A 14723-nucleotide genomic window follows, 5' to 3' on the forward strand; every position below is an offset into this window, starting at 1 on the left:
TAGCAGTACTGTTTTCTGGAGCTGTTCAGCTTGTTCACAGCGTTTGTAATGTCTGTAGCAGCTCAATGGTCAATACCCTTAACCATTCTATGAGTCTAAATTGATTTCTCATACTTTCAACGTCCTTTTCATTGAGAACTCTTTTATATAGTTAATATCTTGGAATCAACAATAGGTACATTTCCAATTTTCAGCCACATGTCATCGTCATTAGAGCTTCCTAATTTGATGGTGTCACATTCTACTTGATTTCTACATGCTAATTATATTGCCAAGGCATGGTTATTTTTTCATTTGAGCAGTAAAAATTCACTGACCTTAACATATGCAGTGAAAAAATCATAAATTTTTCCTTTTACTCTTATATCTATGTTAATACCCCCTATGACAAAAATTTTATAATGCTTATATTTGGCAATCCTTAAAGTTAAAGTGGAGAGTTTTTCTGCAAATGTTTCTTCATCAGATGATATTCAGTAAACAGATGCAATAATGAGTTTCTGAATGTGTAGGGCCACAGCAGAGTCTTTAAAAACACTTTCTACACATAGGCTGACGAGATCTATGATTGAGTATTCCAAAGGACACTCCACCATGGAAAATGTTTTCTCTACTGTAAATTGTTGCCAGTGAGTAACCAAATGGTATAAACAAGTTCATTTCTGTACTTTTTGTCCAGTGTTCATTCACACAGGGAATGCTGCATTTAATTGCATCCAGCAAGTACTATAGTAAAATAACTCCATTTCCTAAGGACTGCTTATTTTTTTGTTACAAAATCAGCTCATTTTTGCCCTAGGGAGACACAGTGTTTATTTTTTTGTGTGCCTTTTACACTACACTCGGTTTCTCTTTGTTCTGTGACAATCTGAAACCTATACATTTTTCCTGATCTGGTTGTGAGAGCTGGGACATGTTGTCTGATTGTCTGACTTTCTAAAGCAGGCCAATTTGTTATGTGCCACATTAATCGGTTTTTTGGGGGGGGGGGGCATGGATAATGTTGGATCTAATCAAAAGTGTGCAGAAAGTTGTACATAGTAATTTAGCCAACATACTCTGAAGATGTTGTTCTGCCTGGGAAGAAATCATGTATGGGTCCACCCAAGACTCAATCTTTGGTCCACTATTGTTCCTCATACATATGTAAATGATCTTCCATCCAACACACATCTAGCAGAATTAGTTCTTTTTACAGGTGACAATATCAGTCCAAACATACATACTGGAACAGAAGAAATGGTAAACAGCGCTCTTAAGAGTACTAGTGATTGGTTTCTACAAATAGTCTCACTCTCAATTTTGAAGAGACGCAACACATTCGGTTCTGCACATGTGGTGGTATTACACCAATGATAATAGTAACACACAGAGAGGAAATTGTAAATTGGGTGCAAACTTCAAAATTCTTAGGTATCCGTATGATGAGAATTTAAACTGGAAAGAACGCATTTTGGAGCTCCCAAAACAACTTAGTACAGCCACATTTGCACTTAGAATCATTACTAATCTTGAGGAGAGACAAATCAGTAAGCTGACATAGTCCACGTATTTTCATTCAGTAATGTCATATGGAATAAAATTCTGGTGTAACTCAAATTTGACAAAGTCTTCATTGCTCAAAAACGTGGCCTAAGAATAATATATGATGCTCATACATGATTATCTTGTAGACATTTGTTTAAGTAGTAGGCCATTCTGGTTTTCGCATGACAGTATGTTGATTCCCCTATGAAATATGTTGTAAACAATGGTCTGCAGTTCGATAGGAACAATGATGATGTACATCATTACAATACCAGAAGGAAAAATGACACTCATTACTTCATGTTAAGGTTGTCTTTAGTTCAAAAAGGTGTGCGCAATGACACGATTAAAATTTTTGGTAACTTATCCAATGATATAGCCAGTGTAACATTATCACGCTAATCGCAGTGAGAAAAAACTAATTTATATCAAAAATTGTAGTCGCCCTAGAAATATATTTCTACGGACAGCTATGGGTGTGTTCAGCTGGTATTGCTACACTTTCTTTTTAGAATTCATTTAATTGTATTTAACTGTAGGTTACCTGTAAAATAAAGATTAATCCTAATGCACATATTAATTTTCGTGCTAGCTGAAAGAAATTATTGTTTACGCATGTGGGGGATAGTGATTTGCTTGCACTGCGTTGGCTACCCTGTAAGCGGAACGCACTTCATTTTTTTCAGCCATGTGCTTGTTGCGAACTAGGCTTTCATGTTTCAAATTTGTTTAGAGGAGGAGTAATAAGATGTCTCAACCCTCGTGGCCTGAGTTGAAACAAATTGAAGAAGAGAACAGGCATGAATTAGTGATTGGGTCGACGTATTCAAAAATTATTGAAGAGTCAGGTATAGATCCGTTCCTATTCTCGTTGGTGAATTTAAATTATTTGAATATAAATGAAACGTGCTTGACGAGTGTTCCTGATGACATCGGCAGATTGATCAATTTGACAAGTCTGATTCTCTACTCCAATAAAATAAGCAGCTTGCCACAGACAATCGGGAAGTTGAGCAAACTCAAAATTCTTGATCTGTCTAGAAATAAGTTAGAATCAATCCCAGATGAGATCAGCGCTTTGGGACAGTTGTCGACTTTAAACTTAGGCACAAATATGCTGACAAAGATCCCAAGTTTGGCTAAAAACACGAAACTTAGTATTCTCGATCTGTCTCACAATCAGTTTGAAGAATTCCCTGACGTTTGCCATTCGGAGCTTACCCATTTGTGTGAAATGAAACTCAACGGAAACAACATTAAAGAAGTACCGCCGACCATTGGTCAGTTGCCTGCCTTGAAGATGCTCGATCTGAGTGATAATTCCATTGCCACAGTTCCAGGAGAATTGTCGGACATACCAAAACTAAAAGGTAACACTAGACATGCGCATTTTTTGCTATTGTAATAATCTTTATTGAACGTTTCTAATGTCTTTGTTTATTGCAGAAGTAAATTTGAAGGGCAATAAATTAAGTGACAGGCGATTGTTGAAGCTAGTTGATCAGTGCCATGCGAAGCAAGTGTTGGATTATATCAGACAAAGTTGCCCCCGAGTGACTGGTGTAGCCGAATCTGGTCATGGTGGCAAAGGCAAAAAAGGAAAGAAAGGGAAAAAAGCTGAACATAGTGAACCGACTAACCACACCTCAGAAACGGTAATGTAAAGCTACATTTTTGCTTGTGTGATCTGGTCATCCAAAGTAGTAAATAAAGTAGTATTGCGTAATTATACATGTGTTGACAATCTGTTTCGTCTGCATGTATTGCGCAATGTGTTGTCATCGTGTGATAAACTTCTTGTACCTATGTACAGATGAAATGTAGATTGGGTACCTGATATACATCTTTTTAGGAACTGATCAGTTCTCACAACATGATCTGTTCATTAGTTTTTGCCACACAGCTTGCTGCTTCGTCGAAAAATCTTTTACCTCCATAAGCTGTCGTTAAAATCTAAAGGTGGTGGTGGTTTAATTATTACTAATTATCATGAGGCATGAAGTTTTTTCAAATGTGTATCAGCTTGTATACATGCATGTCATAGCATTCCATCTCACTTTACATGATGGCAAAAACACACAGTGGACAACAGAGCTTCATAATCAGAATTCAAACATTGTTCATATGATCCATGTCAGTAGCTTACTATCTCACAGTGAAATGTGACTAATTTGGACATAATAGGCCTGTCAACTAAATTGTGATATGTCCAAATTATATTAAAGTTTTCTAAAATATTTATCTAAAGCTGCAATTGCAGAGGGTACATAATGATTAAATAAAAACAACATGAACAGTAATATTATGTGAAATACTGCACAGTATATTTAATTTAGCAGCCCAATAATGAAAAATAGCACAAGACATTAAAATTCCAGTACTTTTTCAAAGGTTCATGTATACTGCTGCACACACACACAATACTGTGTGCATTTTAAAATGGAGTATATTTGCTACATTTAGTGTAGAACAATACGTACTTGGCAGTTTTCTGATGTCATCTACACTTACAATGATATGGTCCCAGCAATCAGAGGGGCACTACTCCCCGGTATTGATGCCTTGGTAATATTTTCATTCTGGTTACATCAGTACTACACCTGAATCAGAATAATGTTGATTGACAGTTGAGCATGGAGTGGGGAATGTTGTTAGACATAAGTGGGAAGTGGAATATGGCTCTGATAGCAGCAGTTGTGTGGTTCCGTACTGAATTTGACACATTCACAGTTAATGTGCAGTATTGAGTTTGCTTTGTGGAATCATAGTGGTCTTATTCGTCTTTGTTTGCAGGGTAATTTTCTGGTGGTATCTGATTGGAACTGGAAGATTTATTATACACCTTAACAACCTCTTGTAGAAGGATGAGATTTTCATTCTGCAGTGGAGTGTGTGCTGATAGGAAACTTCCTGGCAGATTAAAACTGTGTGCCGGCCGGAGTGGCCGTGCGGTTCTAGGCGCTAGAGTCTGGAACCGGGCGACCGCTACAGTCGCAGGTTCGAATCCTGCCTCGGGCATGGATGTGTGTGAGTGCCTTAGGTTAGTTAGGTTTAATTAGTTCTAAGTTCTAGGCGACTGATGACCTCAGAAGTTAAGCCACATAGTGCTCAGAGCCATTTGAACCATTTTGTTAAAACTGTGTGCCGGACAGACTCGAACTTGGGACCTTTTGCCTTTCAAGTTAGTCTCGGTCCGCCACAGTTTTAATCTGCCAGGAAGTTTCATATCAGTGCTCACTCCACTGCAGAGTGAAAATCTCATTCTGGAAACATCCCGCAGGCTGTGGCTAAGCCATGTCTCCACAACATCCTTTCTTCAAGGAGTGTTAGTTCTGCTAGGTTCGCAGGAGAGCTTCTGTGAAGTTTGGATAGTAGGAGATGATGTACTGGTGGAAGTAAAGCTGTGAGGACAAGGCGTGAGTTGTTTGGGTGGCTCAGATGGTAGAGCACTTGCCCGTGAAAGGCAAAAGGTCCCGAGTTAGAGTCTCGGTCCGGTGCACAGTTCTAATCTGCCAGGAGGTTTCCTTGTACAAGAGTCCACAGAATGAAGAAGAGCATGCACAGCAATGCAAAAGATATTTACACAAGCGAAGTGTAGACTCTAAATTCTCAGGCCCCTTCCCACACACTAGTATCATGCCTGCAAAAGAAAAAATCAGTTCAAAATCTTGAAGCAGCAGATGACGAGGTTGTGCCATAAATTTTGATATCGTGCGCCAGTTTTGGTAGGAAGATGTGTGCTCCACAGTGACTTGGGCTAACCCACCCCCTATAGAGTGGTGTCTTTTGTCTATATGTTTGGTTCAACTCCTAAAGCAACTAGTGTTAGGCAAGGAATTGCTGCTTTGTTGTCACATGATAGTTTGATAAGATCCTTCTTGGAGTTTTGGAGATATTTCACTGTTTAACCTTCAAAGCCATACAGTGTCCTGACACTGATGTTAGGCCTACACAGTCTGCCTCGATTGTGGATAAGGTTACGGTTGGTGACTTTTCACTGTGCAAGGTCATTACTGCTCCTTGAGATTTGAACAAATATCCAGTTGTTTATTTCCTGTCTTCGAAATCTCCAGCCCAATCTGCAGCACAGTAACCTATTACACTGCAGTTCTTCCTTTAGAAAACAATAGTTTTATATCATTGATACCTTCTAGGTATCTAAAGATTGTTTTGACTACTTGCCAGTGTGGAATGCCCAGGCTGTTACAAAAAAGCGTCTGACAATTCCTGTCAAATAAAAGAGATCTGGCAGCAGGATGTGTGTTCTTTGTAGCTTCTTGCTCTGGTTCTGTTTTTTGGACTCGTGTCACAACTGAGCACTTGGTTAATGCCCAGAGGCATAAAGTGTGTCTGGTCTGTCTGTAAGTAACCTCACAGTTCCTAGTAATTTGGATACTTAAACAGTTTGTAGCATCACCAAGATCTTGCAGCTTAAATTTTTTTCTTAAACTGTATTTGAAATTCTTTTTTTCCCCTCATGAATTGTTTTTGAAAATTAGTATGTCATCCACGTAAACAGCAATTATTAAAATGTCTGAAAATTGATTTTTTGTTGCAGACACAAGTGTCAGCTATTGATCATTTGAGGTTGATTCAACCGTGTTCTGTATAATTTCAATTTTCAGAAGTGACACTCTGGCTTTAATCTATACACTGTTTTTCAGTCTTTTAATACCAGTGCCCTTCAGTCTTTGTAACAGGGTCTGCTTCTGGAACTTTCACATAAACCTCTTCATGTAATTCACCAACAGTATCTAGATGATCAGTGTCAAGATGGTTTTTTTAGCAGCCATAGCAAATAATTACCTTAATGGGTAATATAACTGGTGCATATGTTTCATCATAACCCAGGTCTTGTATCTGAGCACAGCTTTTCATCAGTAGCCCAGCTTGATAGCATACAGTGTGGTCTTTCAAATCTCCCTTTGTTTTATACATCTAATTTGCATTTATTGGTTTCTTTTCTGAAGGTAAAACGGCAGACTTCCATGTGTAGTTATCTTTCTGAGATTGTAACTCACCTTGTATTGCTTTCAGTCCATCATTACTACTTCCAGTGACAAAGGATCAGTGTCGGTTGACTGATTAGACTGTAAATTACAAAGTCATCCAGCTTCTTTGGCATTGAAATTGTGGATGACTTTTGTATTGCTCAGTATCATTATTTACATTGTCTGGACTTCGTTGCAGCTAGTACTCCTCAAACTGCTACCCGAAGTGATAGTCCCGGGTTTGGATTCAGTTTCTTGTATTTTAATTATTTCATTTTGCTTCTTTTCTGTGAATGGGAGAAACAATTGACTTGGTTCTGCTAAGTTAGTTTCTTCTTTGTACAGTTTAGAAGTACCTTTGTCAAAAATGAAGTTCCTTGTTTTTATGTTGCTATGGCAATTAGATTCGAAGAGCCCTTATGCTTTTGATGTTCCACATTATCCTACCAATATACATTCAGTGCTTTTTTGTTCCATTTTCATAAGTTGCCTTTTGGAATGTGAATGAACATAGGCCTTGCTTCTGAATATTTTGAGATGTCAAAGATCCAGTGTCTTATTCTCTAAGCTGCTTCTTGAGTTTTGCTTTTTAGTGCTTTGGTTAGAGATCTGTTATTTAGCCTGCAGTGGAGACTGCTTCTGGCCAGAATGTATTTAGCAAGTGTGTTTCAAAGGTATCTTGCTTTATTGGCTATTGTGCAGTTTTAATGATCAGCTACTCTATTTCTGTTGTATATGACACTGTAGTCTTGTTGGGTCCCTTCTTGTCTGAAAAATTTATCAGATTATTCTTCACATATTGTGTGCTGTTATTTGTATGTAGGATGCAGATCTTTCTTTCCAATTCTCTTTTCAGCTAAATTTTTAAAGTTTCAAATCAGCAATTGTACATGATTTTTATTTCTGAGAGTATATATAAATACTTTGCTGGAATAGCCATTCATTAAAGTAAGGAAGTATTTGGCTCCTCCAGTTGGTCACTTCACATCAGCTTGCACAAATCTAAGTGAAATAGCTTAAGAATTTCTGTGGCTCTTGAAAAAGGAATTGCATATGGAGTATTAACTGCATCCATAAATGAAATTCCACTAGCCAGGCCTTTGAAAGTGAATGCATACATCCAGAATGCAGATCTAGTCTTTGCAACAAGTCTGCCCTTTGTGACAGTAATACTGATTTTGCTTCAAAAATTCCTTCATATGGTTGGTCTACCATTTGCTGATGACACACTGGCAACACATTTTTGGATGTACCATAAATATGACAGTCTTTTCTACTAAATAAAATCGAATTACTTTTTCGTACTATTTTACGAACAGATAGTAGGTTTGTGTTTAGTTGAGGTGCATACAGGATATCCTCCATTTTAATTCTTCGTTTCTTGTTGCTAATGAGAACATCTATGAATGAAGATCCCATGCCTCTTAGAGGTAAGTTGTCATTATTTGCTGGTATAACTTGTGATCCTATCACTGTTTCAACATTATTTTCATCACATGGATATTTAGACATATTCAGTGACACACACCTGAGTCTACATATAACATCTGTGTCTTTACCTACAACTGTGTTTGAGAAGAGTGAGAAGCAGCTCACTATTTTTTCCATCGTTTCGCCCTTGCTGTGACAATTTTTTGCCAGATGCACATACTTATTGCAGTAAAAGCACTTGAGACCATTGCTGAATGTATCATACTTTTTCTTGTTGGCTAGCTGAGCAGCATCACTTATCTTTCATTCCAAAGCTCAAGCTATTTAATTTTTCTGACATGGAAATCTTTGACATAGATTTTTCTACTGACAGTTTTCTGGACTAGTTATCAGTAGTGTATTTAGTAAACCTATTCATCAGAAGAAACCAGAATCTTTGTAGACTTGCTTTAGCTTGTCCCACCTGTATTTAGCTGTAGATGTTTCTTGGAAATGAACATATATCAGCAGACGGATGGAGAATATAATTTTGGCTCTCCCTGTCCCAACTTCAGTTACATCAGTTATGCCACAATTGCTACTGTTCTAGATATATTCGCATAGCAAGCTGCCACATACTACAGTCTTCTCTTTTTATCAGTTTGGCAATTGGAGGCAGTGAATTGGTGTTCAGAGAAACCATTGTATTAGGGATTATGTGGTTCCTAATTGTCGCGCACTGCTGCTAATTTCCCCTAGCTGATGATCCCGTATATTTTAGAATAGTGCCAAATTATACAGCCTGAGATCATAACTTGTCAGCTGAGCAGCTTGTCAGCTGAGCAGCTTGTCAGCTGAGCAGCTTGTCAGCTGAGCAGCTTGTCAGCTGAGCAGCTTGTCAGCTGAGCAGCTTGTCAGCTGAGCAGCTTGTCAGCTGAGCAGCTTGTCAGCTGAGCAGCTTGTCAGCTGAGCAGCTTGTCAGCTGAGCAGCTTGTCAGCTGAGCAGCTTGTCAGCTGGAACTATGACTTGGTATGCACATTAACAACTACACTGCTAAACAAGCTCTTGTACAATGCAGGGCACAGAATAAAGAAAACTGCATCCATCGAAGTGCAAAATATATTTATACAAGCAAGACATACTTTCTTCCAGTCTTATAAACTGACATACGGCTGGAACAGTGGTGTGCTGACCACACACCTCTCCATATTGGCATCTAGTGACACCTGCAGGCTGAGGATGAGACAGCAGCCAGTTGGAACCATTGGGCCTTCATGGCCTGTTTGGGCAGAGTTTAGTTTTTAAGACATATATTCCAAATTCTCACTCTCTTCCCCACTGGAAAATCTTTGTACCTTGTATTGTTTCATCTTCGGTAAGATGTGATTGTCATGAGCTTAGTTTTTATCCAGCCAGTCAAGAACATCCTCCATGGTTGTAGCTCCAAATGCTCCATGGAATTATCTGTTCAACAAGACTAAACTGCTGTGCCCCCCCCCCCGCCCCATGATTATTCCATGCATTTGGGAGAGTTACAGTTACAATGTGATTGCAGCTACTAGCTCAGTCAAAAATGAAACACTAGATGTTGCAAACTTTGTTTCATTGGTGTTTGTTTGCCTATGTTGTGATCACAATTGCCTGTAGTGTTGAACACCATAGATTCATAAAGTTACTTGCATCTATAAAGGCACTTAAAAATAAGGTTGACTTTTGGATCCCTTGGCTGCATCAGTGTCATTGTTTGGTGGGTGACATGTGTAATTAATTAATCTATTGTCACTAGACAGATTAGGGTGAATAAAAATGAAAGTTAACAAAAATAAAGTTTCAGTTTTAACTTTCCAATATGGAATTTTTGAACTTCAAGGACAGTATTCTTGAATCAGTCAAGAATAATCTTTAGTAGCTGAAGTCATTTTGTTAGCTTTGTAGATGGCACAGGTGCTATGTAATATTGATTGCCCTGAGTTATAGAAATTTCCCAGTTTTGAATGATGTGAACTGTCAGCAGTAGCCACACTAGTGACCAGTGATTTGTTTCGTACTCATTGTACATCCAGATATTGAACTGTATTTCCTGCTGGTGTGTGTATGTTGGGAAATGGACTTCCTAAACAAGATAGTTTCATCTGTATTGTGGGCCTGTACCCAAGACAAATTTCTCTCTTCTAAAACAGTCTCGCAATCTTTCCAAAAGGGCTCAACACTAGCCACAAGTGCACTACTTTCTCCACGAACTTTTCTGACTAGAAATATTTTGCCAGTTATGAAATCTGAGCAGCTATTCAGTGTGAGCCTTGAAATGTGTTTGGCCTTATTTTCCACAAATATTTCTGCTGCCACCTGCAATTACTCATTTCATAGGAAATCTGTCTGTGTGTTTCCAGAATGAGATTTTCACTCTGCAGCGGAGTGTGCGCTGATATGAAACTTCCTGGCAGATTAAAACTGTGTGCCCGACCGAGACTCAAACTTGAGACCTTTGCCTTTCGCGAGCACTTGCCCGCGAAAGGCAAAGGTCCCGAGTTCGAGTCTCGGTCGGGCACACAGTTTTAATCTGCCAGGAAGTTTCATGTCTGTGTGTTGTTTATACCTGACGTACACAGTATCCTTGCTGATAATGTTTGGTGTGGTTGTCAGTTTTCATTTTCTGGGTAGTTCATATTGCTTTAGTACAGCCTGAAGTTTTATTGTGGTTTTTCTTAGTGTCATGAACAGCTGACTTACTAATGCTAAACTGTTAAATCACTGACTAGAAGCACCAGCTTGGATTTTATTATGCACTATCTCTTCTAAACTTAATGGTGCATCATTACTCCTAACATTTGTTCATACTGTTCTACACTGTACAACACATTTAATACACTTTTAAGCAATCACTGACATGGAGTTAAATGAACTTGTCATGTAGGCTTCAGCAAATGGTTGTACTCTGTTGTATGCTTGTGACTAACAGTGGCACATACATCAGGAGTGAAGCAAAACAGGGGGTAGGGAATGCATACAACATTTTTCAATAAATTAGCTTGGGGTGTGTGCGATGTCCAATACAGTTTCAACTCACAATAGATAGTCAGAATTATCGCAAATGCTGAGTTGCTTAGGAATTACTGTAGTCTCAAAGGTTACTGAACATTGCGATCCTATAACTCACCTTCACTGTGCCAACCGATACATATTTCCTTGTAACCTCTCTTATTTTCCATTCAGCCATAAGATGCAGTGAATGGTAATTTTAAGTTCTTATTAAATGACCCAGATACATTTTTTTCTGTCCACTGTAATTAAGATCTCAAAGTTTTTGTTTAATCAGTGCAGAACTTCATTCACCACTCGTGCTGTCCATGGAATGTAGAGAAGACGACAATAGGACCATATTTCAAATACGTCCACATTTTTCATGGTGGAGACTTCAAAACATCTAATGTTCCATGCAACTGCATTGGCCAGACATAGCATTTCATGAATCAGACTTATATTTTGGTTGTACCCTGTGTTATTTATAAAGCTATTGCAAGCAAACTGTAATAGACATTTTTCACATGTGCCTGGGGCTGAATTATCAGAAAGCTGTATGCCAAGATACTGGAACTTCCGTACTTGTTCGATTGGTATTAAATGACAGTGTGGCATTATTAAATATTTTAACTTCTTTTGTTATTACCATGTCTTTTATTTTTTCTGCTGTTTCTACTGCTGTTTTTTTCTGCCAGTTTTTACTGTACTCATCCACAATATTAAGTAGTAGATCTTCCATCAACTGAAAAGTTAAGAGAAAACTTTAGTTCACTTGTACACAAGTTCCTCAGCCATGCTGTACTCATTGGTGGAGACTAATCACCTATCAGTCAACTGAGAAAACTAGTTTTGTTAGTGGTGAGTGTGATAAGATATCCTGGGAAACATTGCTAAATGCCTTCTCAGAAAACTACCTAAAACAGATAGTTAGGGGTCCCACTCCTGATGGAAATGTATTGGATCTAATGGTAACAAATAGACCTGACGTTTTTGAGGCTGTCCACAATGAAACTGGGATCAGTGGAAGTAGTGCAGTTGTAGCAACAATAATTACCAAAGTACACAGGACAACTAAAATGAGCAGAAAGATATATATGCCCAGTAAATTAGGTAAAAAAATCAGTAGTGTCATACCTCAGTGACAAACTTGAAACTTTCAGCACAGGGCAGGAACAGTTTGTAATGGAAGAGATTCCTCTGTGGTATATAGACACTGTAAAGAAACTTCAAAAAACAGACTACTGCATAATAGATGTAAAATAAAGCATAGGACTATAGATAGAGAGATGCTGAATGAAACACATTTGGCTGTAAAGAGAGTGCAATGCATGAAGCCTTCAGTGACTGCCACAGCACAATATTGTCACATTTTCTTTCATAAAATCCAAAGAAACTTGTCATGTGTGAAGGCTGTTAATGGCCCCAAGGTCATGTCCAATCACCAAAGAATGCAACAGGAAATGAAATTGAGGGTAGCAAAGCAAAATATGAAATACTTAACTCAATTTTGAAATGTTCATTTTCAAAGAAAATCCCGGAAGAATTCCCCCAATTTAATCGTCATACTACTGAAAAGATGAGTGGAATAGGTTAGTGCCAGTGGTTTTGAGAAACAGCTAAAATAATTGAAACTGGACAAAGCTCTAGGGCCCAAAGGAGTCCCTATCAGATTCTCTACTGAATTAGCCCCTCTTCTAACTAAAATCTGTCAGATCCCTGTAACAAAAACCATGTTAAATTGTTGGAAGAAAGCACAGGTAACACTCACATGCAACAAAGGTAGGGGAAGTGAGTCACAAAACTATCCAATATATTTGACATTGATTTTTGTAGTATCTTAAAACATATTCTGAACTCAATCATAATGAGCCATCTAATTGGGTAGATAAATAATCTATTCAAGCGGCAGCAGAACATAAACATAAAAGAAGGTTGTGATTAGGCAAGCTTTAGGAGTCAATGGCTCCTCCTTCAGGCAAAAGGGTTAAAGAGGGGAGAAAAGGGGGGGGGGGTTGAAGGAAAAGGACTAGAGGTCTAGGAAAATTGGTAGATTTTGGGAAAGTCACCCAGAACTGCCGCACAGGATGAGAAGGAAAGACTAATTATAGTGAACTGCATCAGACGAGATTTGAAAACCTGAGAGCTTAAAGCTGAAAGACAGGGTAATATGAAAGACAAATATTACTTCTGAAACGCCATACATGAGTTAATAAGAGTGAAAAGCTAAGTGCATTGTACATAACTGAGGAGAGAGGGGGCAGTGAAAAATAGATGGGTAAACAATGAAAGACATAGAAAACAGAGTGCAGAAAAGACTAGTTACTTTTTACTTTGAAAAAATGCTGAGACAGAAGAAATTAATGCAAATTAAGGCCAGGTGGGGGGGGGGGGGGGGGGTGAGAACCAAGGACATGCTGTAGCACTAGTTCCCACCTGCAGAGTTCAGAGAAACTGGTGTCTGGTGGAAGAATCTAGGTGGCACGTGTGGTGAAACAGGTGGTGAGGTCACGATTGTCATGTTGTAGAGCATGCTCTGCAACAGGTTATTGCGTGTTGCCAGTATACACCCTCTGCCTTTTTATCCATCAAAGCAATATGGCGAAGGCCATTTAATTTTTAGTTTTTGACCTCCGTTTCTGTGTGGTGTCTTTTGTAGCCTTTAGTCCATGTCCCTGGTTTTAGCTGTAAAAAATAAAATAAAAAATAAAAAAAAACCTTAGTTTTGATGTGGACACCTATGATCCCAGTTGTTTTTGCACCTTAAAACAAAACAAACATGCTCTGCCCATACCCATTCATCCTAATTGATAATTTGGTGGTAGTCATGTTGATGTAAAGGCTGAACAGTGTTTACATAATAGCTGGTATGACAGGTGGCTCTCACTTTGATGGCACATGTTTTGCCAGTTAGAGGGCTGCTATAGGTTGTGGTAGGAGGGTGCTTAGGGTAGATCTTGCAGTGGGAACAGACACAGGGATAGGAGCCATAGTATAGGAAGATGGCTGCAGGAGCAGCATGGAGTCTGACAAGAATATTGCGGAGATGGGGATGGCGAGGAAGAGCTGTTCTAGGTGTGGTGGGCAAAATTTCAGACAGAATGGATCCCATTTCTGTGCATGAATTTAGGAAGTAATTCCCCTCTGGAAGTAGCTGATTGATACATTCCAGACCAGGGCAATACTGAGTCGCTAGTGGTGTGCTCAGAAGTTGGTTTTTGGAGGGATCAGCAGTACCAGGACTAGTACCAGGACTAGATGTAATAGCCCAGAAATCTGCTTTTGAATGAGGCTGATGGCGCAATTACGTTCAATGAAGGCTGAAGTGAGAATGGCACTGTGTTGCTGTAAAGTCTTTGCATCCGAACAAATACGTTTGCCTTGAATCCCAAAGTTGTATGGGAGGGAATGTTAGACACAGAAAGGATGGCAACTGTCAAAATGTAAGTACTGTTGTTTGTTGATAGGTTTAATGTGGGGACAGAAGTGTGTAGCTGGCCTTCGGTGAGGACGAGATCAACATAAAGGAAAGTTGCATGGGATTCGGAATAGGACCATGTGAAACTTAATTGGGAGAAAGTATTCAGTGTGTCCAGGAATTATCAATTAGGATGAATGGGCATAGGCAGAAGGTGTATACTGACAACACGCAATATGCTGTTGCAGAGCATGCTCAACAGTATGACATTCATGCCCTCACTGCCTTTTTCACCACATGTACCATCTAGATTCTTCCACCAGACAAGAGTTTCTCAGAACTCCGCAGTGGGAACTAG

General features: G+C 38.9%; 1 protein-coding gene across 1 annotated transcript in view; it reads left to right on the forward strand.

Moving 5' to 3' along the window:
* Positions 1-2204: 2204 nt before the first annotated feature.
* LOC126100102 (leucine-rich repeat-containing protein 47-like) overlaps positions 2205-14723 on the forward strand; it is a 122776-nt gene continuing 110257 nt past the window's right edge. Inside the window, exons 1-2 of the mRNA XM_049910617.1 lie at positions 2205-2897; positions 2974-3182. Coding sequence (XP_049766574.1) covers positions 2276-2897; positions 2974-3182 — 831 coding nt within the window. The 5' untranslated portion in view covers positions 2205-2275. The remainder of the gene's footprint in view (positions 2898-2973; positions 3183-14723) is intronic.

This window comes from Schistocerca cancellata, chromosome 9 (assembly GCF_023864275.1).
Source record: "Schistocerca cancellata isolate TAMUIC-IGC-003103 chromosome 9, iqSchCanc2.1, whole genome shotgun sequence".
Lineage (NCBI taxonomy): Eukaryota > Metazoa > Arthropoda > Insecta > Orthoptera > Acrididae > Schistocerca > Schistocerca cancellata.